Below are 24,286 nucleotides of genomic sequence, written 5' to 3'. Positions count from 1 at the left end.
TTTTTTTCCTCTCTCTGTGGAGAGTAGCGATCTGGATAGCTTGCAGAAGCCCATTTTCACACACATCCTCCCACACCGAATGAGCGGTTGCTGCAAGGCGAGATGGCTGGGCATAAAATGGTGTCTGCTGGGGAGGCAAAATTGCTTGTCCCGATCTACCACTCTGTCTCTTTTTGTTTCCTGGCTGTTCTTGCCTGTCAATGGGAAAGGGCTTGGGGGGGGAGGGGAGAGATGGCAGCCCGCCGGGTTTTCACTGGCGGAGGCTGGATGACAAATGGAGTACAACTTTTGAGACAGCTCAGTAGGCAGATAGTCTGCATTCTCTGCTGGAGCCAACCCTTATCTCATGTAAAGAGAAAAGGTGCCCCCCCCAGCAGCATTTCAAACAATCCAGAGTACAAAAATACCTTGCTCTACTTTTGAATGATAATATGGCACATCACTCTTAATTCTGTGCTCAGGCTGGGTGCATGGAAACACAGTGGTTCCCCCGTTGGTGGTATGTGTGTCATTGGGATGCAGACGTGATCTAGGCAGGATACAGAACTTTTATTGCCATTATTAAGAATCCACTTTCTATCAGTCTCCTTTCTCTCTCTCGCTCTCTCTCCTTGTGATCTGCTGTTTCTTTCTGGGTGACCTATAGGAGAATTCTACTGGGTTCGAGAAGCATATTCTCCAAATTATTCCTACGAATACCTTATCAAGTAATTTCTAACTGTCGTGAAATTCCTTACCTCCTGAGGGAAAGCAATACAAGGAATTCTTCATTCCTTTGCCAGAGAGTCTGCAATGTGCGTGCAGAATCATTGCAGGGCGTGTTTGTTCTTTTCAAAGCACATGCATGCCCCAAGCCCAGAAAGTCTGGCTCATTGTGTGTGTGTGTATTTCCAGAAAAAAAAGGATGCAAACACACCTTCGGATGCATCTGACTCTTAAATCATAAGTCAGCAGCAACTTTGTGATTCTGAGAAATGATGTTTGTGCAAAATTCACAGCTTGCATAAATTTTTTTTCCAAATTGAGATCACCAAAATATATATATTGCTCTGTCACAGGGCAGGTGATTGATTTTTATTTTTTGTCATTCCTTATCCTCTGCTGCACAGATTTGAGAAGCAAGGATAATTCCTTATTCTTTGATATCTTTTGATTTGTATTCCTGCCATTGAGCAGAGGGTTAGACTTGATGGCCTTTTAGGCCCCTTCCAACATAATTATTCTATAATTCTATGATTCTGAATTCTCAGATGTCACTTTTGTTTCTCTTACTGCATGAGCAAAGTATTCAATTTCTGACCTCAGTCTATTTGCCTGTCCTATCTAGAGTGGGTCTGTTGAATTCATTGCTAAATGGAGGTGAACCGTTATATAGATCCTACTTGTATTGCCTTCTTCTGCACAGAACTAACAATTGAGTGTCACCACCATTGTCTGTGAGAAATCCGTTGCCCAGGTCACCTGCCACTATTGCTGCTGCCCAGTAAGGTAAAGGTTCCCCTTGACAATTTGTCCAGTCATGTCCGACTCTAGGCGGCGGTGCTCATCTCCGTTTCCAACCCATAGAGCTAGTGTTTTGTCTGCAGACAATCCTCCATGGTCATGTGGCCAGCGCGACTAGACACGGAACGCTGTTTAACTTCCCACCATAGTGGTACCTATTTATCTAATCAAATGTTTACATGCTTTCGAACTGCTAGGTTGGCGGGAGCTGGGACAGGCGACGGGGGCTCACTCCGTTGCGTGGATTCGATCTCACAACTGCAGGTCTTCTGACCTTGCAGCACAGAGGCTTCTGCGGTTTAACCCGCAGTCCAGTAGCTACCCTCAAGGGGATTCTCTGTACCCATAACCACTGGAACCATTCATTCCCTTTTGAGGACTGTTAGTCCCATAGAATGCAATTAGCTAAAAGTGGAAGGCAGCAGGAAAGAGAAAGTCTTTGACTTTTAGGACTTACTTCCTGGTTATCCTCTCAGTCCAGGACATGGTTAGCATTCCACATTAAATTCATGTTTCAAATGTTTTTTCATAGTCTGTTTTCAAGACAGACTGTATTGCTTGTTTTAAAATAGCAGAATACCTCTGAACGCACACACACACACATTCCTTAGAAAAGTAATTTTTGTTTGTATCGTGGTGGGATGTGCATTCTTTGATACAGTAATTCTTGCATCATAAGACTGCAAAGTTTCAGAACCACGGCTATAAAATAAAGCAAGACTGGCAAATATACCCCCAAATTGCTAAGGATTTATTAATTTTGGACCACAATTTCCATAATCCCTCACCATTGCCTATAGTAATTGGGAATGCTAGGAATAGTAGGCCAGGGGAAAAAAAATCTGGGCAGCAATACTTGGTAATGGAAATGAAAGGGTCCCAGAACTGCCCTTGAAATTAGGATTTTTCAGTGATTTATCACTTTGGAACAACTTCTTCCCCATTAGCCATCACTGGAGAGACAGGGTCATATTCTTGTGTTGGATACAGTGGAATTGTTCCATTCATCCAGTGCAAAGGAGCCAGAGAATTAAGGAGGGGGTACCCATTCTGTCTCTGAATGAGTCCCTGTCCTGGTTTTCCTCTTTTCCTGCTGCCTCCAACCTTTCCCAGCATTATTGTCTTCTCCAGTGAATCCTGTCTTCTCAGGATGTGCCCAAAGTAGGAAAATGTTAGTTACAACATTTTTTGCCTCCAGAAATAGTTCAGGCTTGATTTGATCAAGGACTCACTTGTTCGTCCTTCTGGCAGTCCAGAATATCCCCAAAGCTCTGCTCCAGAACCACATTCCAAACAAGTCAATATTTTTCTTGTCAGCTTTTGTGACTGGTGTTTGTGTGCGCGTGGACTCGTGCACACCTACACACACAGTTGCACAAAGGACAAAGATGCTGGATACATTTTCTTGGTGTAAAACAGGTTTTTTAAAAAAGCACTTCCTGTCTCATTCTCTCTTTGAAAATGAAATTTATCGTAGAGGTTGAGAATCCTCAACCATTGTGTCCTAACATGTCAAGACAGCTTGTTCCAGTCATTAACAATATTTTGGAAAAATTCCTTCGCATCTATTCCCTACTGGCAAGCTTATAACACACCTTTGGCATATAACCGGCAGGAACTCAAGTCTGAGCTTTTGTAAGGGTCATCCACTGGGAAATGTACCTGATTTTCCAGAGTGCTCTTCAGCCTGAACTGTTTTTTAAATACTGTATGTTCCTGTCAAAATTTCCCTCAGGAGATTTTCTGCTTCCAATTTCCTGTTCACTTTTTTTAAAAATTAAGAAAAAACTTCAGCTTGCTTCCTTGCTTGGCAGCAGTGACAGGAATTAGATGTGTTTATAATACAATGGAGAATTGCTTTGCGTTGTTATTGATTTAGATTCCCATTGCTGTCAGCTCCATGTCAGAAAATAAAAGTTTCATATTTTTCAGCGCCTTCCTGTTCCATGTTATGTAAGAGTGTAACTGTGGCCCAGATCCCAGATGTAAGTAGTTACAAATCATTGGGTGTAATTACCGTATTTTTTCCGTGTATAAGATGCCACCGTGTATAAGACACCCCCACTTTTCTAACCCAAAATTAAGAAATCTAAGTGGGGCTTAGCAAGTGTAGGGGGAAAGGGATCAAAGCGCTGCAGGATTGCTTTGATCCCTGCTTTCTCCCTTCATCATAAGCCCCACGGGGTTTAGCAAAAGGAGGAGGAAAGGGATTAAAGCAATCCCGCAACTGCACAATCATTTTGATCCCTTTCCCCCTTATACAGCCACGGGATTGCTTTGATTCTTTCCCCCCTCCTTTTGTTAAGCCCCATGGGAGTTAGCAAGCAGAGGGGAAAGCAGGGATCAAAGCGATCCTGCAGCGCTTTGATCCCTGGTTTCCTTTTGCTAAGGATTAACAAGTGGAGGGGAAAGCAGGGATCAAAGCCCTGCAGGAACAATTTGATCCCTGCTTTCCCCTCCACTTGTTTTTGTATTCTCCTCACCTTACTTCCGTGTATAAGAGGACCTTCAATTTTTAGACTAAAATTTTTTAGACAAAAGTATAGTCTTATACACGGAAAAATATGGTAATTCCTTTTTCCTAATAACCAATGTGTAGCCAAGCTGCTTTATAATTTAAACTTTATGGGGAATAAATCAGAGTGTGTCACATCACTTTTCAAAAGTAACTCATTGTGTTACTTGTCAATATCTCAAGAGGCAACACATTACCATTGCCTGAGGCTTGAGAAGCAACTCCTTCTGTGTCTTCCCAGGGCAAATTAAGTTGCCACTTTTAAACTATTTTGGTCTAGAATGGGCAATTAAGATCTGCTCCTTGTGGGGATGCAGGTGGGTAGAAAGGATTTATGGATGCAAATAAAGATAACTATTTTGGAACTTGCCTTGAAATGTGTGGCTCTCGGGACGATCGTAATGTGTTTCTGCACTTCAGAATTTGCCACTTCCGTACTGGTCTTTTCGCTGAGAACTGACTGCTTTTGTTCGCTTGCTGTATGTGGAACATCCCAGCAGCACTGCCATCAAACGACGACCACCCTCGTGTTCTTCTTCTGATCCTTTTGGGAGCAAATGTATTGCTCTCTGTATGTGAGAGAGATGGAGTGCAGAAAGCTCTGGGAGATGAAAAAAATGTTTCAAGATCTTTCGAGCGGTGCTTGGGGTGAATCACCCAGAGTTCAGACAAGTTTCTTTTTAGACTACAATTCCCAGGATTTTCAACATGGTTGAAGGATTCTGGGAAGTCTCGTCCAGAAGAGCACTGTTTACCCATTCTAAATGAGAAATGTTTTTCTGGATTACAGTTCCCAGAATCCTGTGCCCATGGTGACCAGAAACTATGCTATCTATGGGATTTAGGGAAGTCTGATCTAAAAAGCCCACATCTTTCTCATCTCTGATGACTTGAGGTGAGGAAGAAGCCAGCAGTATAGGTACCCTTGTTGGTGCACCGTCTTGTCTGGCCCCGGAACCTGCTAGAATACAAACTCTAAGCTCCCTGGTACAATGGTTGTTGTGGGTTTTTTGGGCTCTTTGGCCATGTTCTGAAGGTTGTTCTTCTTGAAGTTTCGCCAGGCTCTGTGGCCGGCATCTTCGGAGGACTTTCGCTCCAGGCCGTGAAAGCCTTCGCGAATACTCCCTGGTACACTTTGGACAGATGAGTCTTGTAAATGCCATGCCTGGGAAATTTTGAGGACAGGAACCGGATGGATGTCCTCAAGGAAGAAGCCTGGGTGAGAAGCTCAGGCCCAACCAAGTGACCCCTTGAGGGCTGCTTGGTACCTAGGTGATATGAGGGAGGTGCTGGAGGAGAGGGGAGAATATGCATGGTGTACAAAGTGAGGCTCTGCACCCCAACGCTGTGATAGAGGAGGAGGAGGCTGAGGAAGGCTCCTGGAGAGATGCCCTGGAGGAGCCCTCTGAAAGCTAGCAGGTGAAGATAAGAGCTTCCTGAGGAACCCCTCACACTGGGAAATTGGGAGTACCTTTACAAGGGGGACCCTTGCAGAGGGGTATACCTGAGAGCCCCTGGGGATGGTACAGAAGAGCACCTCCAGTTTTGGGTACCTCCAAAACTTTCCTACTGGGGAGAAAGCAAACAGTGGGATCAAAGGCATCCGGGAGAGTCACCAGAAAGCCAGTTGCAATGCTGGAGGAAGCAGCACCAGCGGGCTCCTCAAAGCTGGGAAGCAGTGAACTGAGATGGTGCCAAGAGGGGAACAAGCTGCTTCCACGGCCCTCAGCATGGCTCTTTGGTCCATCTCTCCTACAAGCCCTGTGCTTCAAGCCCTCCAGGGCAGTACAGATGAAAGATCCTGGGTTGCCTCTCCTTTTCGGTGAAGGAAACCCAAGGATAAGAGAACATGAACCGGGTGAACGTGGACTCTGTGGCCCAGGCAGTGGAGGAAAGTAGTTCGGGACTTTCCGCTGTTGGTCTGAAGGTTTTCCCTGAATCTCTTTCAATAAACTCTATTTTCTTCCAGCCACCACTGGGTTTGTTTGTTTGTTTGTTTAATTTATGGAGGAAGCAATGGGTTGATGGGGCTCACATTTTGAGCAGGGAACAAGGAAGGAAGGAAGATCTCCTTGGTACAAATGCCAAAATCTCCTAAGGATCTGATATGGCCAGGAATGTTTGGGCTGTTACTGCCTCCGTATTGTGTGAGGCTGCAGCAAGGGTATTTTTAGCAGTTTGCCAAAGCAGCCGGCTGGATTAGGTTGCCCCAGCAACCGTAGCATCACCTTGAACTCCCTTGAACACTGCAAGGAGCGGAATGAATCATGAATACAGAGGGTGTGCGTGCGTGTGCACGTGCACGCGCAGCGAGGAAGCCCACAGGGTCAATTGAGGAAAACATCCAAAAATGGCATTATAAACTAAAGTGTGTTCATGAGGAATTGTGATGTTATGCATTGTTTGCAAAGCAAAGGAGGAACATACTGAGTGAGAGCTCAGATTTCCATCTTGAAAATATTTGAAAATCGCATATATTGCTGGTTGGCTACTAGTTTTCTCTTTGAGGAGGAAATAGCTGATGGTGGGCCCACACTTAAATCTTCATTGTCTAAAGGCTGAGTTGGATGCCTTCCTTCGTTCCTTCGTTCCTTCGTTCCTTCGTTCCTTCGTTCCTTCGTTCCTTCGTTCGTTCGTTCGTTCGTTCGTTCGTTCCTTCCTTCCTTCCTTCCTTCCTTCCTTCCTTCCTTCCTTCCTTCCTTCCTTCCTTCCTTCCTTCCTTCCTTCCTTCCTTCCTTCCTTCCTTCCTTCCTTCCTTCCTTCCTTCCTGTTGGCTGCCAGATATGTTAGGAAGTATCTACCAAGGACTGGATTTGGCCCTGGTCTCTTCAGTTAACTTAATTCAGACCAGACCAGAATGCCCTGCATTGTGTAGGATCCGTCCTATATTGAACAACCTTCACCCTACTCATCAAGCCATCTGACTCAAAATCAGATTTCAGAAGCTGTAAACAAGAGTGCCTCTGGGGTCCCAAGGTCAGAGGTCCTTATGAAACCTAAGTGTAGGTTCAACCAAAGCATTAGTTGTGTATTTTGAATTTAAATGTGGAAGAGCAAGCTTCCCACCTCGCTCACATTTCTCACATGGTGTCTTCTGTCTCTTTGATATGTAGAAGATGTTTCTGCACCTCAGTTCTACTCCCTTAGCTGCTAGGAACAGACTTGTGTCTGCAGAGGATTCCTTTAATCATTGTCTGAACTTGATTTTAATTGCCATTGAAAGTACTGGCAGTTTTTCATCTGTGAATGTCCAGTAATGACTACCGGAGGCCACCAAACGGATTCATGTTGCATCATTCTTTAAAAGTATAGCAAAGATAATATGGTGTGGTTTTTTTTGAAAAACAAATATATCTTCCTCTTTTCCTGCTACCTTCAACCTTTCCCAGCATTATTGTCTTTTTCTCCTGATGTGGCCAAAGTAGGACAACCTCAGTTTCAACATTTTGGAAGCCCCAGCTTTTCCAGGGTGCTAGGCGCAGGTTGTGGAGTGGAATAAATATTTATCCATGTGTAAGCTGGTCAATAGAAAGGAAAGTGGAGAGGAATGGATGAGGGTGGAATTGTTTTGCATAATGAGCAGTGCACACTCTTTCACTATTAAAGAGTTTCTGATTTTCTACTAAGGGTCCCATTGGGATGCCACCAGGGGCAGATGGGAGCCAGCCAACTAGCTTCAGTGAACAGCCTTCCTCACCTTCCCAGCAGTCTGAAGCGGTGGTTAATGCCCTCAAGGTAATCTGCCTTGCCGTTTCTGGCACATGTGTGTCAAGTCTGCCATTCATGCCAGGTGTCCCATCTGTATGTTCTGTGACCATTCGTGATACCTTGTGGCTACAGCATCAGCATCTTTCAGAGGGGGGCTTGAGGAGACCCAACTGTGACTGTCATCTCTCACCTGTTCCTCGACATGCGTCACTCCATTACGTATCACTCTTCTCAACATTGGCTGTCCATAGTTGCCACTCGTCCTGCAGGGTAGGAGAATATTGCATTTGTACAAACTCTGTGAGTGGCAAAAAAATCCCTCTTCATGGAGACGTTGATGAGTAGCATAATCTGCTGTCTTTCTTTTCATCCGTGGGTCAAATCTATGTTACAAATACCCAATGAATGGGAGCCCAAATCTGTTCTGAAGACATGACCGAGGAAGGTTTTCATGACTGATTAATCACACTTGCAAACAAGGCTTCTGTTTCCCTCCTGCTGGCCAATCTTTAAAACAACCAAGTTAATTTACAAACTACAGGAGATGTGAGAAGCTCTTAATGCAACAAGGAGACACATTAGCAGCACTTTTAGGAATTCTCTGTTCTAATGATGCACTGTCTATAATGCACACTTTGAGAATCCTAGAGACAGCTTCTTGGACATTTTCACAAAAGCATATTTTTGTTGGAGAGATGTGAAAGATCAACTTTTTCTCCTGGGTCAGAGCATGCTGGATTAACAGCATGTGACCATGAGCTTCATGCAATTCTCGGGGGACCAAAATGCACCCTTCCACACCTGTTGGGTCACCAGCACCCTATCTCTTTAAATTATTTTTTTTAATGTGTGAGCTCAGAAAGTTCCTTAGTGCCCTCCAGAGGGCATGAGAGGCCATATTGCCAAGTTTTGAAGGACAGCTACCACCTTGCATCTCTGACACCCCAAAATCTTTAACTATTTTCAAAAATCTGGCCACTAAAGGATGCAAGGGGATTTGTTAGTTTAAAAAAATGAGGGGGGGAATGGGGGTGGTGTGGGGTTTGTGGGACCAGGTATGTGTCATGTGTGCAGTCCCTGGTCCTCTGGAGATGTCCACCCTTTGTCTAGATTAGTGGTTCCCAACGTTGGGTTCCTGGCTGTTCCTGGACTACAACCCCCAGAAATTGTGGCTAGTTCAGCTAGTGGCAAAGACTTCTGGGAGTTTTCACCCAAGGGCATCAGCGGACCCAAGTGGGAAACACTGGTTTATACCAATATTCTGTCTCTAGTGGGCACCTATTGGTGGGAGGTAGACGAGCAGCACACCATTGAACTACAAACGTTCCCATTAGTCTTTCCCCACCACCAAAACATGCAGCAAATAATTAAATTGACTCGTCTCTGCTGATTGGTCAAATCCTTTTAAACAGCATACTGTCACATCAGTTCTGACTTATGGTGAACCATTCAGGGTATCTAATGCAAGGTTAAACACCACATAATGAAGCAGGGAATCATACAAGTGGATGCTGTGTTTTGTGTGAGGAAACACTTTTGTTTCATCCTTCCCAAAGGAGAAGACCTCGGAGATCCATGCTGTTATATGACAGGGAAAAATATGGATGCTTTCTTATGATACAACAAGCTAGGGATTTTCCAGTCACTTGGCTGGTCAGCAACCAATAGTATACAGGTGTGCGGTGCTCAGGCAGTTGCTGGTGAACAAACCCTAGGGTCGGTTCAGCTGTTGGTTTACCATGTTCTCTAAGAAAGAATGGCTTCCCATCTCTGCTTTGTTCCCTCCTGACAAAGGAGAGATGGAAGCCAATCACAAAACTTGGTTCTCCTGCCCCCTTGTTTCTTGGGAAGGAACAAACACCATCTGTATTGTGTCTGCCTGGTAATGCATTAAAATGACTTCCAAGTAAGCCCCTGTGGTTTTAGGAATGGGTAGCGCTGTCAAGATCTGGAGTCACCTGCTTTAAGACATTAGTGAGCTGTAGCCAGCCCTTCTTGAAAATCAGAAATGACTAGAAGTTTGTTCGTTTATTTTAATTTAGTTAGTTGAGATGTTTTTATCCTACCTTTCTCTGAAAAAAAAAACAATCCAAGGCAGCTGACATAATTAAAAACACAATATTAAAAGCTAAAAGAATTAATAACATTATATTTAAAACACTAGATAACAGCATTACTAAAACAGTTTTAGAGGTAACAACATACAAACCATCTGAGATACCTCGTCACTAAGAGTAAGGCTTGCCTGAAGAGAGGCTTGCGGAAGGACAGCAAAGATGGGGCCAGGCTGGTCTCCTGTGGGAGGGAGTTCCAAAGCCTGGGAGCAGCAGCATACAATGCCCTTTCCCATGTCCCCACCATGCACAGCTGTGAAGGTGGTGGAACCAAGAGGAACGCCTCCCATAAAGGGAGATGTGGGCTTCGAGATAGCTTGGTCCCAAGCTGTTTAGGACTTTAATGGTGAAAACCAGTACTTCGAATTGAAATTGATCAGAAGTCAGTGAAACGGTTGTACAGGGGTACTGTAATGCGCTCGATGTGAGGCTACCTTTGAGTTTGATGTGGAAGCTTCAAATGGTACAGAACGCGGCAGCCAGGCTTATCACTGATTTCAAAGTGTTAATGATGGTATATAAAGCCCTAAACAGCTTAGGATCTCGATATCTGGTGGAATGCCTCCTCCCACCTAGATCTACCCGAATCACTCGTTCTAGCCAGGAAGGGCGGCTGAGGAGCCTAACGCCGAGGGAGGCCCGGAGAGAAAGAACAAGAAACTGGGCCTTCTCGGCAGTGGCCCCTTGCCTCTGGAACAGTCTACCACCAGAAATTTGTCTGACTCCCTCGCTGAATGTTTTTAAGAGCAAACTAAAGACCTGGCTTTTTAGGCAGGCTTTCCCTCCTGTCATCACCTAATGACATTCCCATTTTGAATTTTATTGTCACTGTTGTTAATTATATTGCTTTTGCTTTTATGTCTTATTGTTAGCCACCCAAAGTAGACTTCGGTCTAGATGGGTGGGGGATAAATTGAATAAATAAATAAATTTTCTGTTTGGAACGATCCTGTTACGTGTCCGATGACAGTGATCCCAGCACGTTCCTCACCTTTGTGAACGTTCTTGGCTGCAAACGGAAAGCAAGCTTTGTTTTAATGCTAACATTTACATCTTTGCTTCCCCCCTCATGTTTAATGCGCCAGAATTTTGGAAGCTCGGAAAAGTGCAGATAAAAAACGGTGACCTCAGTGATATAGCGGGGGAGGAGGGAGCTATAAAAGAATTGCGCACTGTTACGTTTTAATGGGCTTCATTTTCTATTCTTTCTTCAAAGTTAAAAAAAAATCATATGCGGAGAAATGTTATTAATTTTTAAAAATGCTGACAATATGCTTTGAACATATTTTAATATGGAAATGAAACCAATTACCCTTTAATTTTCCTGCAGTGTGGATGTATTGACTTTATGTGAATGGGAATGTTTGTGATACTTGGGTCAACTATGAATGTCGTACATTTCCTGTATGTAAAAATGGGTCCAGAGGCTAAAGAATCAATAGTTAGGATCAACTTGTATTTTATCCCCTTGTTCTCCCTCTGCAGCAAATACACACGCCTCCTCGTGTAGAAACATCTCATGATAATTGCATGCCGTCAAGTCAATTCTGATTTATGGTGGCCCTTTCCGTGGTTTTCTAAGTACATCGAGGACACACAGAAGTGGTTTACCATTCCCTTCTTTTGGGGAATGCCCTGGGACTATGTAGCTTGGCCAAGGCTACAGAGGCTGGCTCTTCTTACGGGAGGCACACTGGGTCATCAAACTCCTAACCTCTGACTCCACGACCAGATACCCAACTCATTGGGCTACTCAACATATTCCCACATTTGTTTGCAAATAGAGCTATCTGCATTCTGAAGATCTCAGAAGTAGCCATCACTGGAAAAAAAAGCATACTGATACAGATGGATTATAATCCTGACTCAAGGATTCATCAGATATAGGGGAATTAGAATGGACAAAGGCTTCTCATGCTGGTCCAACTGTCCTCGGGTCTTGAGAAGCTCATTTTGCTCTTCGATCTCAGAGATCTGCGAACAGAAGGATCTGCTAACACAGCTATTGTACTGACTAATGTCAGCCAGCAGAAGAGTCAAGAAAGGGATAAAGAAGGGCAGGCTGAAGGCTGAGTTATACCAGATGCAAATCTGTAGCCCAGAACACAACTGTGCAAGCTCAAAACTGGGTTACGTGTTCCCTATCTCTGGTTGTTCATTGTACAGTTTGCTTTTTCTTACGCACAAAGAAGTAAACATGAAAAGGCAGGTTGATTGCTCATGCAGACAAAAACAACCCATTCAGTGCTTCTGTCTCTGCAGTTGCTTGGGATCCTATTAATGAAAAAGGTGGGGTAAAAATACTTCAAATAAATAAATTTAACAAGACAGTGGTTGAATTGTATGCCTTTTATAGAAATATGCACAAATGTGCAAATTGTCTCTGTGTAGGGTTGAAAGAATTGCAGGTTAGGAAAAATATTGCTTCTTTTCTTAGCTGGCATAGTAGAACAAGACAAGCACTAATGTGTAACTTATTGCTAAACATGTTTATGCTCCATAACTTTATACAGTAATTAACACAGCAGTCTTAAACCTCAGACACAGGTGATACAGGCATTGGGATGGATGGCCCTTTTTTAAGAGAATGGCTACTGTTTTGGAGGTACACAGCATGAATCCCATTTAGCAGTCTTGGCTAATGGTCATTATCGAACCGATTCTTCATTAATTTCTCTACCAGAGCAAACAAGCTCAAGCTGCATCTAATTAATCAGCAACTTGACTATCCAACAGAGTAATTACTTCTGAGAAAAAATATATATATTAGTGCCTCTGATTTGGATGCACATAATCAGCTGACTTCTCTGTGTGTGTTTGTGGTCCTGCAATCGGCAGAGCAAACTGATTGAAACTTGGTTGGTACCAGCCCAAACTGACACCGCAGTGCCAACCCAAAGCTATGCTGGCTGTAGCAGATTTGGCATGGGCTGAGGCCTCTTGTTTCCGTGCAACCACCTTTGAGCTGGCTGATCTCAGATTTGAAGGCACAACTGCTGTGCTGGATGAGATCAGGCAGCAGAAGAGCCATATAGAAGGGGCGTGCTGAGCTACACCAGATCCCTCTCGGTTAAGACTCACAGCCGCTATGCTGGACAGCATCAGGATTGTTAACTTAAGTTATTTCCACCCTCCTTTGGTTGGGTGGGGTTTAGACTTAGCCCAGCCTTAACCAAGTGGACCAGGTCCAGACGGGGGAAGTGGGTTCATGCTTGAAAGGTTCTTTGGCACAATTGACTTTAACTCTCACTTGAGCGTTCGTTCTGTTCGTACTAATTAGAGATGGGATAGATTAGTCTCCCTGCTCAGCTGCTGACTGGTCAGCCGCGTAGGCAGGCAGGGAAGCACTGGACAGGTTACTGACGCGACTGATGTGGCGCAAACAATGATGGTCACGTGTGCCGCGCTGTGAGCATCAACTGGACTGGCTGGTTCTGGATGGTGAGTTCAAAGGGCCTGACCACCTCTGGTGGCGATGAGGGAGGCGAATACTTCTCCTGTGAGAAGGGTCAAAAAAGGGTCTTTGGATCACCAGTTTATTCACAAGTAAGATTTACACAAGCTCCCCTACCGTTCTATTTATTTGTTTGTTTGTTTGTTTGTTTGTTTGTTTATTGGACTTATATACCGCCCCATAGTGCTACAAGCACTCTCCGGGCGGTTTACAATTTAATTATACAGGCTACACATTGCCCCCCCCCCCCCCAGCAAGCTGGGTACTCATTTTACCGACCTCGGAAGGATGGAAGGCTGAGTCAATCTTGAGCCGGCTACCTGGGATTTGAACCCCAGGTCGTGAGCACAGTTTTAGCTGCAGTACAGTGTTTTAACCACTGCGCCACGAGGCTCAGCGGGAGCTCTGCTGGGGCTCCAGTGTCTTCTGGTGGCAGAGCCCACAGAATTGGTTGGTCTTTCTTGCTCTTTGAGGTGGTAGTGAGGAAGCTGCAGTGGCTACACTGAAGGGCTCTAAAAGTCTGAGGAGGCGACTCAATTTGCGTTCTTCAAGAGAATGTGCCTTTTATATATATTCCTATTGCTCCAAAGCTGTTCTAGATTAATGAGATACATCGGTGGTGTTATGTGTATCATGTTAGGTAGATGCCTTGCTCTCTTGCTGTTTCACTTAGTTTATTTAATGACAAAAGTCGCCGTGGTCATCGATGTAGGGGCCCTACTTCCCCAAATTCATCAACAGACAACATCTCTCCTCCCCACCACTCCATTATTTTTGGCTTAGCGGTTGGTTTGAAGATGTGTGGAAAATAAATAAAAGCAATCGCTGGGAAAACCAACTGGATAGGAGGCTTGCTTTCCTTGACCACAAACACAGGCAGAGGCACATTCTCTTGAAGAACGCGAATTGAGTCGCCTCTTCAGGCTGTCAAAGGGTTGTCACCTCAGATAACGCCAACCACACCTACATTTTGCTGTGGACCAGCCACCTGCATGGGCAACAGAACGAGCTAATTAGGAGCACTCTGAATCATGCTGGAAACACCTGTAACACTTCCACCATGCCCAAAAAGCAATGGGACAAAACTGGGGATATTGTTGTTGTTATTTGTTATTTTGCTACTTTGTTGTTTTGTGTTGTTGTAAAGTGCCCAGAGGGGCCTTGACTGCCACATGGTCAGTATATAAATCAAATCAATCAATCAAATGGATGAGCTGCATTACTCAAAAATCAAAACACATGTGAACACCATAAACTAGTCACTATCAAAAGTGATCCAAATAGCGATCTATTCTGCTTATGTGGACATGCACTTCATGTCAGCCCAGCCAGCCTGCAACCATCTTGGTAAATTTGGTTTGAGCCTAAGTGCTATTAACTTAGAACAAATCTAGACTATATAAATGGAAACCATTTATTTTTCTAGCCGCATAAAATTCTTGCAGCAAAACAGTGAAGAATCCTGTGACATCTCAAAGGTATTGTAATTACCATGATCTTTGATGGGATGAGCCTGATGGAATGAGCTCCAGCCTGCAAAAAGTTAAATGTGTTTGTCTTTAAGGAATCCATAGCCTTTAGTCCGCAAGGGCTCTGCTGGGCTATGAAAAATAAGATCTTTTGGAGGTCATTCATTCATTCGTAAGGTTGCCATAAGTTGGGAATATCTTGAGAGCAAGAAAATAACAAGCTACCACTTAACTGTGTGTTGTTTTTTATATAGAGGTCAGTTAAGTACAATGCTTGGCTTGAAGATTCAATGTCATTTTCAAAACACCTGACCATTGAAGCAATTTTAAGATTTCAGGACAATAGTTCTTCTACACACAACTACTGGAAACCTTGCAAGAAAACAATGCAATTTTCTTGTGGCGTGGTGGATGCCCTTCAGTCTGTATGCTTGGATATTAATGCAGTACGTTGCTTCCCATCAGCTAGAGGTCATTATTTCTTGTGAAAATAAAGGCAATTGAAAATGTCAGTCCTTACTTTTTTGCCACATCAGCATTATCCAGACAAATATTTTCTGTTGCTCATTGAGCAGAAAACAAGTTGTTGGGAGACATACTTTATAAATAATGAGAACCTTTGCAGAAGCCTCTTAGCTAATCATTGCTATTCTAGCAACAAAGCAGACGGTTGCTGCGTGCAGTTTCTACAGATCACAGAATAAAAGCAAGCTTCTGGAAAAGAACAGTAGAAAAGGGGAACAAAAATATTTACAGGTGTTTAGTATTTATTTATTTGTTGCACATTCCCACCCTTTTAATACATATTAGAGCCCAAGGTGTCCAATCACAATTAAATACAAGATGAAATACAAAATTACTTTTAAAATATAAAGAGAATAAACTGAAAATTTGTCCATAGAAAAGAAAGAAGCACCCACTCCATGAAAATCGCAAAAAAGTCAAAATTTTATGTCTCTGACCTGAGAGGTTCACCTTTCATCATTATCTCTTGATTCATTTTGTCCCGGATACCACCTTTGATGTATAAAATATTCAGAAATGATTCGTCATTGCCACTTTCTGCACAGTACTAACAAGAGTTAGCTTGAATGCTTTTTTCTGAATGTTTCTCCACCAGTGTCACATTTTGGTATTTTGAGTTGTCCAATAGATGGAATTGATTCTCCACTTCCACCACCATTGTAGCTATTAATTCTCTTCTGATGATACAACATTAATTACTGCAGAGTGTGGGTGTATCTTAGTCTGTTGTCTCAATCTTGACCACACAGCTTAGGTGACCATTTTAGAAGTTTAGAATAGTGACAGAATCTAGCCTCCTTATGTCATTGGGTCATTTTTAAGGAAAAAGGCAGGATAGAAATATTGTAAGTAAGTAAGTAAATAAGTAAATAATTATTTTGCTCTTGGCTTTCTAGCCATCATCATGTCAAGATGTGCATCCAAGTGGGGGACCATACAATATTCTTAGTATGCATTATTTATTATCTGTAAGCCACTTTATGAAGGCTTTTAAGTCCTAAAAGGCTGTTTAGAAACTCTTTGCTCTATGAATGATGGATAAGATCAATTTTAGATTTTATTGCTTTTGAAACACTTTTTTTTTTACAAAGCAACCACCACTCCACATATATAATTCGTTTAAGATTATAGCAGGTGACATGAAGTCATCATGATGTGAATGTTTCCCAGGAACGGGGAAATCGGTCCAATTCACTTCTCCCTACATTCAAATTCTTTTCATCCAGAATATGTGACTGGAGAATTTTTAGCTAATTTTTCAAAAAATATACTGAAATGAATTTTTTACTCATTTGTGATGAAAAAATACAGCAGATGCAGCTGTTAAGAGATGAGGAAATGGTATTTCAGTGCTACCACAGTTTAATATATAGGACTTCAAATGAAGATCTTTATGAGTTAAGAATTCAAAGTTTTGAGCTGGATTAATCTGTCAGTTTTGGTTTTCCCCCTGTTCCAATTACGTATCCCCCCTCACCCCGCTAAATACTTTCCATTCTGAATGTGAAGAAACTTGTGAATTTGGAGAAAATTCACAAAATTCTCCTCTATCCTGCATATAATCATGTTGTCATTATACAGCTAACGGTTGCTAGTCCTGATATCACATTATGTCACAGAATAAAGGCTGAAATCCTGTAGTCAATAATTGTGCCTGCATACTGATGACATCATAATCACAAGACAACTTTTGGAAATGAAACACTTCTTATTTCCGTCCTAGGGTTCTCACTGTTGCCACATAATCCCCATCTCATGTTGAATCTAAGGGAACTTCAGGACAGGAGGAGGAAGTCTTTAATTACAAAAAAATCTCTGCTGCTGGTAATGTTATCCTGGTGGCGGTGATTTTGGCTGATTTGAGACTCCCTTCCCTCAATCCCATGGCTCCCATGATGAAAGAGATTACACAAGAGCAACAGGAGCCTGAGCACTACTGAAAGAAATGCTTAATTTCTGAAAATTTCCCCTGCTAATGATGTCATCAACCTTCAGCAGGAGTGAGCCACCTTGGGTCCATTTGAGGAGAAAGGCAGGGTAAAAATATTTTGAATGAATGATTGAATCAATCAATCAATCAATCAATCAATCAATCAATCAATCAATCAATCAGAATAGTCACTCCAACAGGATTCGTGACAAAGAATCTACAAACGTTATGGCCAACAACAGGATAGAGAAATTACTGTGAATATGCAGTTGTGGCGGCTTCATGATGACCAACTCCTAGTTCCTTTGTCTGAGTTAACTGTCTGTTTTTGTACAGAATATGCATTGAATATCCAAGGTGTATACAGTGGTGCCTCGCATTACGACGTTAATTCGTTCCAGCGAAATCGCTGTAGAACGAAAATGTAAAGCGAAAATAAAAAAGCCATTGAAACGCATTAAAACCTGGTTAATGCGTTCCAATCGGCTAAGAACTCACCGTCCAGCGAAGATCCTCCATAGGGGTGGCCTGTGCAGCGAAAAATGGCTCCTAAACACAGCGGGGAGCCATTTTGAGCACCCAGCAGCCATTTCGAAACCCCGACGATCAGCTGTTTTGATCGTCGGGAAGCAAAAATCGGTTCCCAAAACAGGGAACTGATCATCGCGCAGCAAAATTCCCCCATTCAAAACGTCGTTTTGCGATCGCAAAAACCTTGTCGTAATGCGGATTCGTCGTTAAACGGAGCGCCCGTCTTGTGAGGCACCACTGTATACAGTTCATTATGTTCCTTGTTGCTGGTTTCTGGAGATCACTGATATACTTTCCCCTTTGTTTTCAGGTTGTGTGGAGGAAACTTGGAGATGCTGCAAGCTCGTGTCCTGGAATTAGACAACACTTGTCAGGAAATCAGTACAAAGGGCCCATGTGAATGGATACCAGAACAAAGAAGAGTTTCAATGACTGGTGGATTTAATCTGTTCCCAGCAGACACTTTGCTAGCAGTGAAGTATTTCCTTGTATCCTCTGGCTCACCTTGGAAAGAAGGTAGTCTTTTCTCCCCCTTTCAAAGACTTTGGAGCCAAGCATCCAGATCCCTGGCACTCAATATATACCTACTTATCCAACTCTGCTTCTGCCACGAGCGTTTTCAGCATCTATACCCAGCAAAGATTGAGCGCTTAATCCTCAAGGCTGTTCTGAAATCTAATCCAAGAGGAAATTGCACCGTGGAAGTGCTTTTTGAAGTGAAAGAGAGCCAGAGAGAGAGGGAGAGGGAGAGAGAGAGAGAGAGAGAAAGCATGCACTGTGGTGGACTTCCAGGGACATTTCTCCCAAGAGCTTTTCACCGGATTGGAGAGGGGCCAGTGAACTGTGCCTTTGGTCTTTGCAGTTTGGAGAGAGTGGGTTTTCTCAGTGGCTGTGCATTTGAGTGTATAAAATGTTAATGGTGCTTTCCAGTTTGTAGACTAATTGCATCCTAAGGTGCTAAAAACCTAGTTTCGTAACCAGCCGGTAGTGTAGCAAAGACAAGTACAGTACTCAAATGAAAGTATGTCCTTGCTCCCCTCCCTCACCCCGAAGAAGAACTGTGTTGTTTTTATTTGCCTTCTACAGGCAGTCCACATAACACACTGAGCTGTTTTATCAGCATGTATGGCATAGATTAACCGGTTATGGATAGCCCCAGATAACATTAGCTGAATGCTATTGGTTACATCCAGTCAAAATATCTATGGAACAGTGCAAAGGACCATCTTAGCCCTGGCTGTGCCACCATTTTAGAAAACATCTTCTGGACAGACATAGGAGTCCCAGTTAGTCAATACAGAAGTATGTGGGTCCCACATTGAAGGACATTCTCTAGCTCCACCCTTTCATTGCCTTATTGAACAGGGGAATGTGACATTCCAAAAGGTGGGTGTGATTTATTTGAAGAGCTTCTTCCTGGCAAGAGTGGGGGTGGAGTGTTTCCTCACATGGAGAGACTACCTGCTCATAGAGGCCCTTCTTTCCTTGCATTTTCTTGTGGCAGTGTGGCAATGGAGGGGCAGAGTTAGCACATTCCTCTCAGTGCATGTGGGTTCCAAACAATACTTTCATGACAGAATTGGACTAAAGTGGAGCTAAGTGAGGGGAAGAGATTGGTTCCAGTTAGTGGCCCGAGGTGACAAGATCCTTCTCCCTCATAATCTGACAAAAGTTGCTGCACAACCACATCAGAAGAAATAGTTCCACAAAGAACAACCAGACCTTGTAATGAATAATGTATGTAGTGAAAACCAAGAGATATGAATTTTAATACTAAACAAACATTTCTTCCTGGCCATGGACAAAAGCAGTCAAGATCGATGAACTGGAGAATTTACTTGGCAGCTAATCTTAAAATACATGCCGAGAGAGCTCATTCTGTAACACAACACATGTTGGGGGTGAGAGCATCTAGCCAGACTCAAAGAGATAGGCCAGAATTGTTTTAGGCAAAATAGTGTCACAGGCAGAGGCATTTCTCCATTGGTTAACAAGTCTCCACATGGATTTTTGGGTGGACACCAATTCAGTGGGTTGGCTTTTGTATTGGTTCGATATTAAATAGGAAACACGATACCACAATAAATCTAAAATATAATAACTAACGTCCAAAATGAAGAGACCCTCTATGACGGCATAGCAGAAATAGTGTTACTGTGATACCATAGTATTAAAAATTACAAGGTAAAAGATAAAGGTTCCCCTTGACATTTAGTCCAGTCGTGTCTGACTCTAGGGGGCGGTGCTCATCCCCGTCTCCAAGCCGTAGAGCCAGGATTTGTCCGTAGAAAGTTTCTGTGGTCATGTGGCCAGCGCGACTAGACACGGAACGCTGTTACCTTCCCTCCGTGGTGGTACCTCTTTATCTACTCGCATTTTTACATGCTTTCAAACTGCTAGGTTGGCAGGAGCTAAGAGAAGTGACGGGAGCTCACTCTGTTGCGTGGATTCGATCCTATGACGGCTGGTCTTCTGACCCTGCAGCACAGAGGCTTCTGCTGTTCAACTCGCAGCACCACCACATAAAAATTACAAAGGACTACACAAAAGATTTTCATGACATCTAACACCAAGTGCGCTCTTCCATAGCTTTTGCCTGTGCCCTAGGAGTGATGTCACTGGCCATGGCAGATTGCTGCTGATTAAAGAGTTCTTTTTTTTGTTTGTGGACAAAGCTGTGTGCAGTTTGAAATTAAAAAAAGAACCCTTTTATCACAGGCCGTCTTCCATAGCACTCCCATGGGCACGTAGAGCTAAGCAGCAGGATTGGGGCCAGCATTTACAAAAAATACTTATGACTCCAACTTTTCACTTCCGTTCCAAAGGTAACAATGCATTTGAGTGTTGCAGATTGAGTTTGTGAATGCAGAAAGTCTTGACAGCACTTCACATAAAGACAAAAATGTTTAAAGGGTGGCATTCGTGACAAATAAAACTTAAGAATTAAAATTCTGCAGTTCTGTTTGCGGCTGAAGCATTGAGAAAAGTAGATGAGAGTGATGTAAGCAAGATGACAATTGGGATTGAAGCAAAACTCTGGTGTAAAGAATTCCTGTAATTTTGGCTGTGCATGGCATTAATAATAATTAAGTGCTGTCAAGTTGATTCTTACTTATGGCAACATATTCTAGGGTTTTCTAGATGGAGAGCACTCATAAGGGGTTTACCATTCCCTCCTTCTGGGAATCACATTGGTGTTTCTGAGTACTTGGCAAAGAGTCTATTCCTGGACACTGGAGTCTGAAATGTGAGACTCTGCTGTAATATTCGAGGTACCAATGCTTCCTTCGTTAGCCTTGCTTATTAAGAATGATAGAAGGACACTACGTATGTCCAGAAGGCCTTTAAAAAGAGCCAAGATAAATCCCCTCTAGGTTTTGGTCTGAACTTCAAAGGAGCTATTCAATTTGTTTATCCTCTCTAGGGTATGAGGTAGGCAAGTTGGATGGTGTGACGGCCTTCCTCTCTACTCACAAAGGGAGGTCATCACGTCACTTTAAAACCCTTCACTCTTCTTTACTGCCACCAACCATTCCTTAATAAATAAATCATACAGCAGGCCAGTATAACTTTTAAAAATAAAAAACTTAGTTTATTGAATACAAAAAGAAAGGAATGGTAAATCACTGTTAAAGAAATAATCAATTACTGTTTCTCAGGCACTAGCTCTCACAGACTCTTTCACACTGACACTAAGATTACTTTAACTCGCAGCTCAGACACTCATCTCTAGTCTATCTGCTATCTCCTATCTGCTATCTCCTATCTGCCCCACTCACACCTCACACACACCTTATATATCACAGCTCCTCCCGCCTCTGCACCACCCTCTGCCCTCTCATTGGCTGAGATTTTCCCTCCCAGCTGTGACGGACAGGTAATGCTATGGCTGACCGTAACAGATGGCCTTTGCGCACTTTGGACTAAAACCCTGAGGACCCCTCACAAAATCAGAATCCGTAGTCTCTTCAGCTTGAAGGCACCAGATGCTGCTGTAAATGAATGGTGGAGGTGTCCATAGCAGCTAGAGGCAGGAGTTGCGGAAGGTCTCGTTATGACCAAGCATGCTAGATGTGGGAAGAACATCCAGGACTTCTATGAAATGTGTCATTGATAAGTGAGAAACCGTCATTGTGTCCACCATTTTGGCTGCTTCTGGTGAGGAATCAAATGTGAGAACTTCTGGATGGTGAGAACGGTTCAGAGGACTTCCTCAGAAGGTGTGGATTGTCCCTCAAAGAGGTTGCATGGCTGTCTGTTAGGGAGGCTTTAGATGTTCGTTTGCTACATTGCCAAGAGATTTGGGCTAAAATTCATCAGAGCCCTAGATCGTTTAGCATGCATGTGGTTCTGCCTAGACCTCTGTGCCCCTTGGAAAACCATAGTTTTCATGTTTTCTTGGTGCTCTGGATGCACCACACATGTATTAAAGGGCCCAAGATCCTAGCCCCACTTTTAGCCGGTCGTTTTCTACCATCTGAGTTGAGATACAGTGCGGAGAAATAACGAGGAGAGCTGCATTCATAATCTGAAGGTTGAAGCAGTCTGAGCCAGCAGGCCTGGAGACCTTTCAGTGGTCTGATTCAAACTCCGTTTGGGTCGGATCCTGAGCAGTCTAAACCAAAGCTATGGACAATCAAACTCTGATGTGTTTCCCCTCTCTTCCTTTTTTTTTTGAAATTCTACCATTACTCACCAGATCTACAATGACCATGGCTATGATGTCAGAGACTTCATCACTTACCCAATTCTGACTTCTTATTATGACGTAATAAATATGCTTCATTGCTGCAGCTGTTAGCAAGCCTTTTGGGGGGTGGAAACATCATTAAATGACCATCCTAACCACCCCATTTATATTGTATGACCTCCATATATGTGCCATGTAGAAATTCAAGGCCTTGTCTAAGATTATGGCAGCAGTTCCTGATTTCATATCACTGACCTCTCCAGTGTGCTATCACAGCGCTACTGTTGGCTCATGGTATCTACACACTCAAATGGATTCATGGGAATGGGCGGACTTCGTGAACACATATCTTTCCAAATGCTTCTTTGCTGGTCTAGTTGGTTTTAAGATTGGCCTGTTATAGGTCTGATGTGTTTGAAACTTCCAGTAAAACCCACTGGTCCTTTCTAATCTTCTCTGCTTCCTTTACTGCACCATGTTTCTGTTTGCAAAGAGTCTAGAAAATCCTAGGAAAACAGCATTACATTTATTGGGGGTGGAGGCAAAGGGGAAAGCTTTCCTTGCTGAAATGTTGAATATTCTTGAAAGCATGTCCTTCGTTAATCTGAGGTTTAAAGCGCTTGTTCCGTTTTGTCTGAGCTTTTGGATCTGGAGGGAGCTTACCTTTGACCTTTCTCACCCTTCGTATATTATTAGGTTGTCTGTATTGAAATGCTCCAATAGCTATTTTGTGTATATATCAAAATGCAGCAAGAGTTTCTTGTATGAATGTGCAACAGGCTTGTGAGTAAATGCTGTTGCTTTGACTTTTTAAACATAGCTAAATATTTAAAACAAACAAAGCAAATATAAGAATGGAACACTACTCAAGCGTTGAGGGTGCTTGTCCTGGTTTTTTGTTTGTTTGTTTTATATACAATTAAGATATCATTCCCGGATGTCCTCCTGTTTTTTTGGTTCTTTAATTTAGTGGATTTTGTTTCATGTTGTGCTATTAAAGTGTGGGTTGTGGGATGTAACATCACTGTGGTGCTACAATCCTTCTCACCTATGGTAGCATGATGTATGTTGGTGACCTGTTTTCCAGGAGGGAAAAGAACATCACAGAGGGACTGATTTGCTTCGGTGATTCAATCATCTTCTTTGTTTTTTAAAAGTCATGCTAACAAAAAAAAAATCATCATCTTTTTTTTTTGGTTCATCTTAAAATTGTTGTATTCCTATAATGACATGAGGAATGAAGCGTGAAAAAAGTGAAGCCCTCAAAAAAGCCTGCAGACAAAGACTGGATCCAAAGAATTACTGGATGAATTTAAGGTTCTGGGTACATCCACTAGGATTTTAATTTAGGTTTCGTTGATTAGGGTTAGGGTTAGGGTTAGCAGGTATCGTTCCTCAACAAAGCTTGGATGTATCTTTGTGAACTACAGTGACTGTGGGGCTGAAGGAATTGTGGGAGATGTACATCCCATAACTACCGTATTTTCCCGTGTATAAGCCTGTGCTTTTGTCTAAAATATTTAGACTAAAAGTTGAGGCTCGTCTTATATACAGAAGTAAGTTGCGGAGAGAACAAAAACAAGTGGAGGGGAAAGCAGGGATCAAAGCGATCCTGCAGCACTTTGATCCCTTTCCCTCTACACTTGCTAAACCCCACTTAGATTTCTTAATTTTGGATTAGAAAAGTTGGGGCGTCTTATACACAGAAAAATACGATAGGTCCTTAAGACATTTCCTTCTTCTTATAGACACTCCATTTTGGGGACCTGCTGTTCAAGAAATAAAGGCCCTGAACATCTCCTCCATGACCACATGTAGGTGTTTTGAACTGGTTCTGTGATTCATTG

The 24,286-nt window shown here is 42.9% G+C and overlaps 1 protein-coding gene across 6 annotated transcripts in view; it reads left to right on the top strand.

Moving 5' to 3' along the window:
- The window catches only part of CCDC85A (coiled-coil domain containing 85A), a 161,261-nt gene extending 141,366 nt beyond the window's left edge, over positions 1-19,895 (top strand). For 2 of the 6 annotated variants that reach the window (XM_072987105.2, XM_072987110.2), the window contains exon 4: positions 18,060-19,895. In XM_072987105.2, the coding sequence (XP_072843206.2) occupies positions 18,060-18,149 (90 nt within the window). In that variant the 3' untranslated portion in view covers positions 18,150-19,895. Of the gene's footprint in view, positions 1-7,645; positions 7,754-18,059 lie in introns of all 6 variants that reach the window. The other 4 variants (XR_013539436.1, XM_072987119.2, XM_078382214.1 and 1 more) reach the window with 4 other exon arrangements.
- Positions 19,896-24,286: the final 4,391 nt, after the last annotated feature.

This window comes from Pogona vitticeps, chromosome 1 (assembly GCF_051106095.1).
Source record: "Pogona vitticeps strain Pit_001003342236 chromosome 1, PviZW2.1, whole genome shotgun sequence".
NCBI lineage: Eukaryota > Metazoa > Chordata > Lepidosauria > Squamata > Agamidae > Pogona > Pogona vitticeps.
This window is presented reverse-complemented; position numbering and strand designations above follow the sequence as displayed.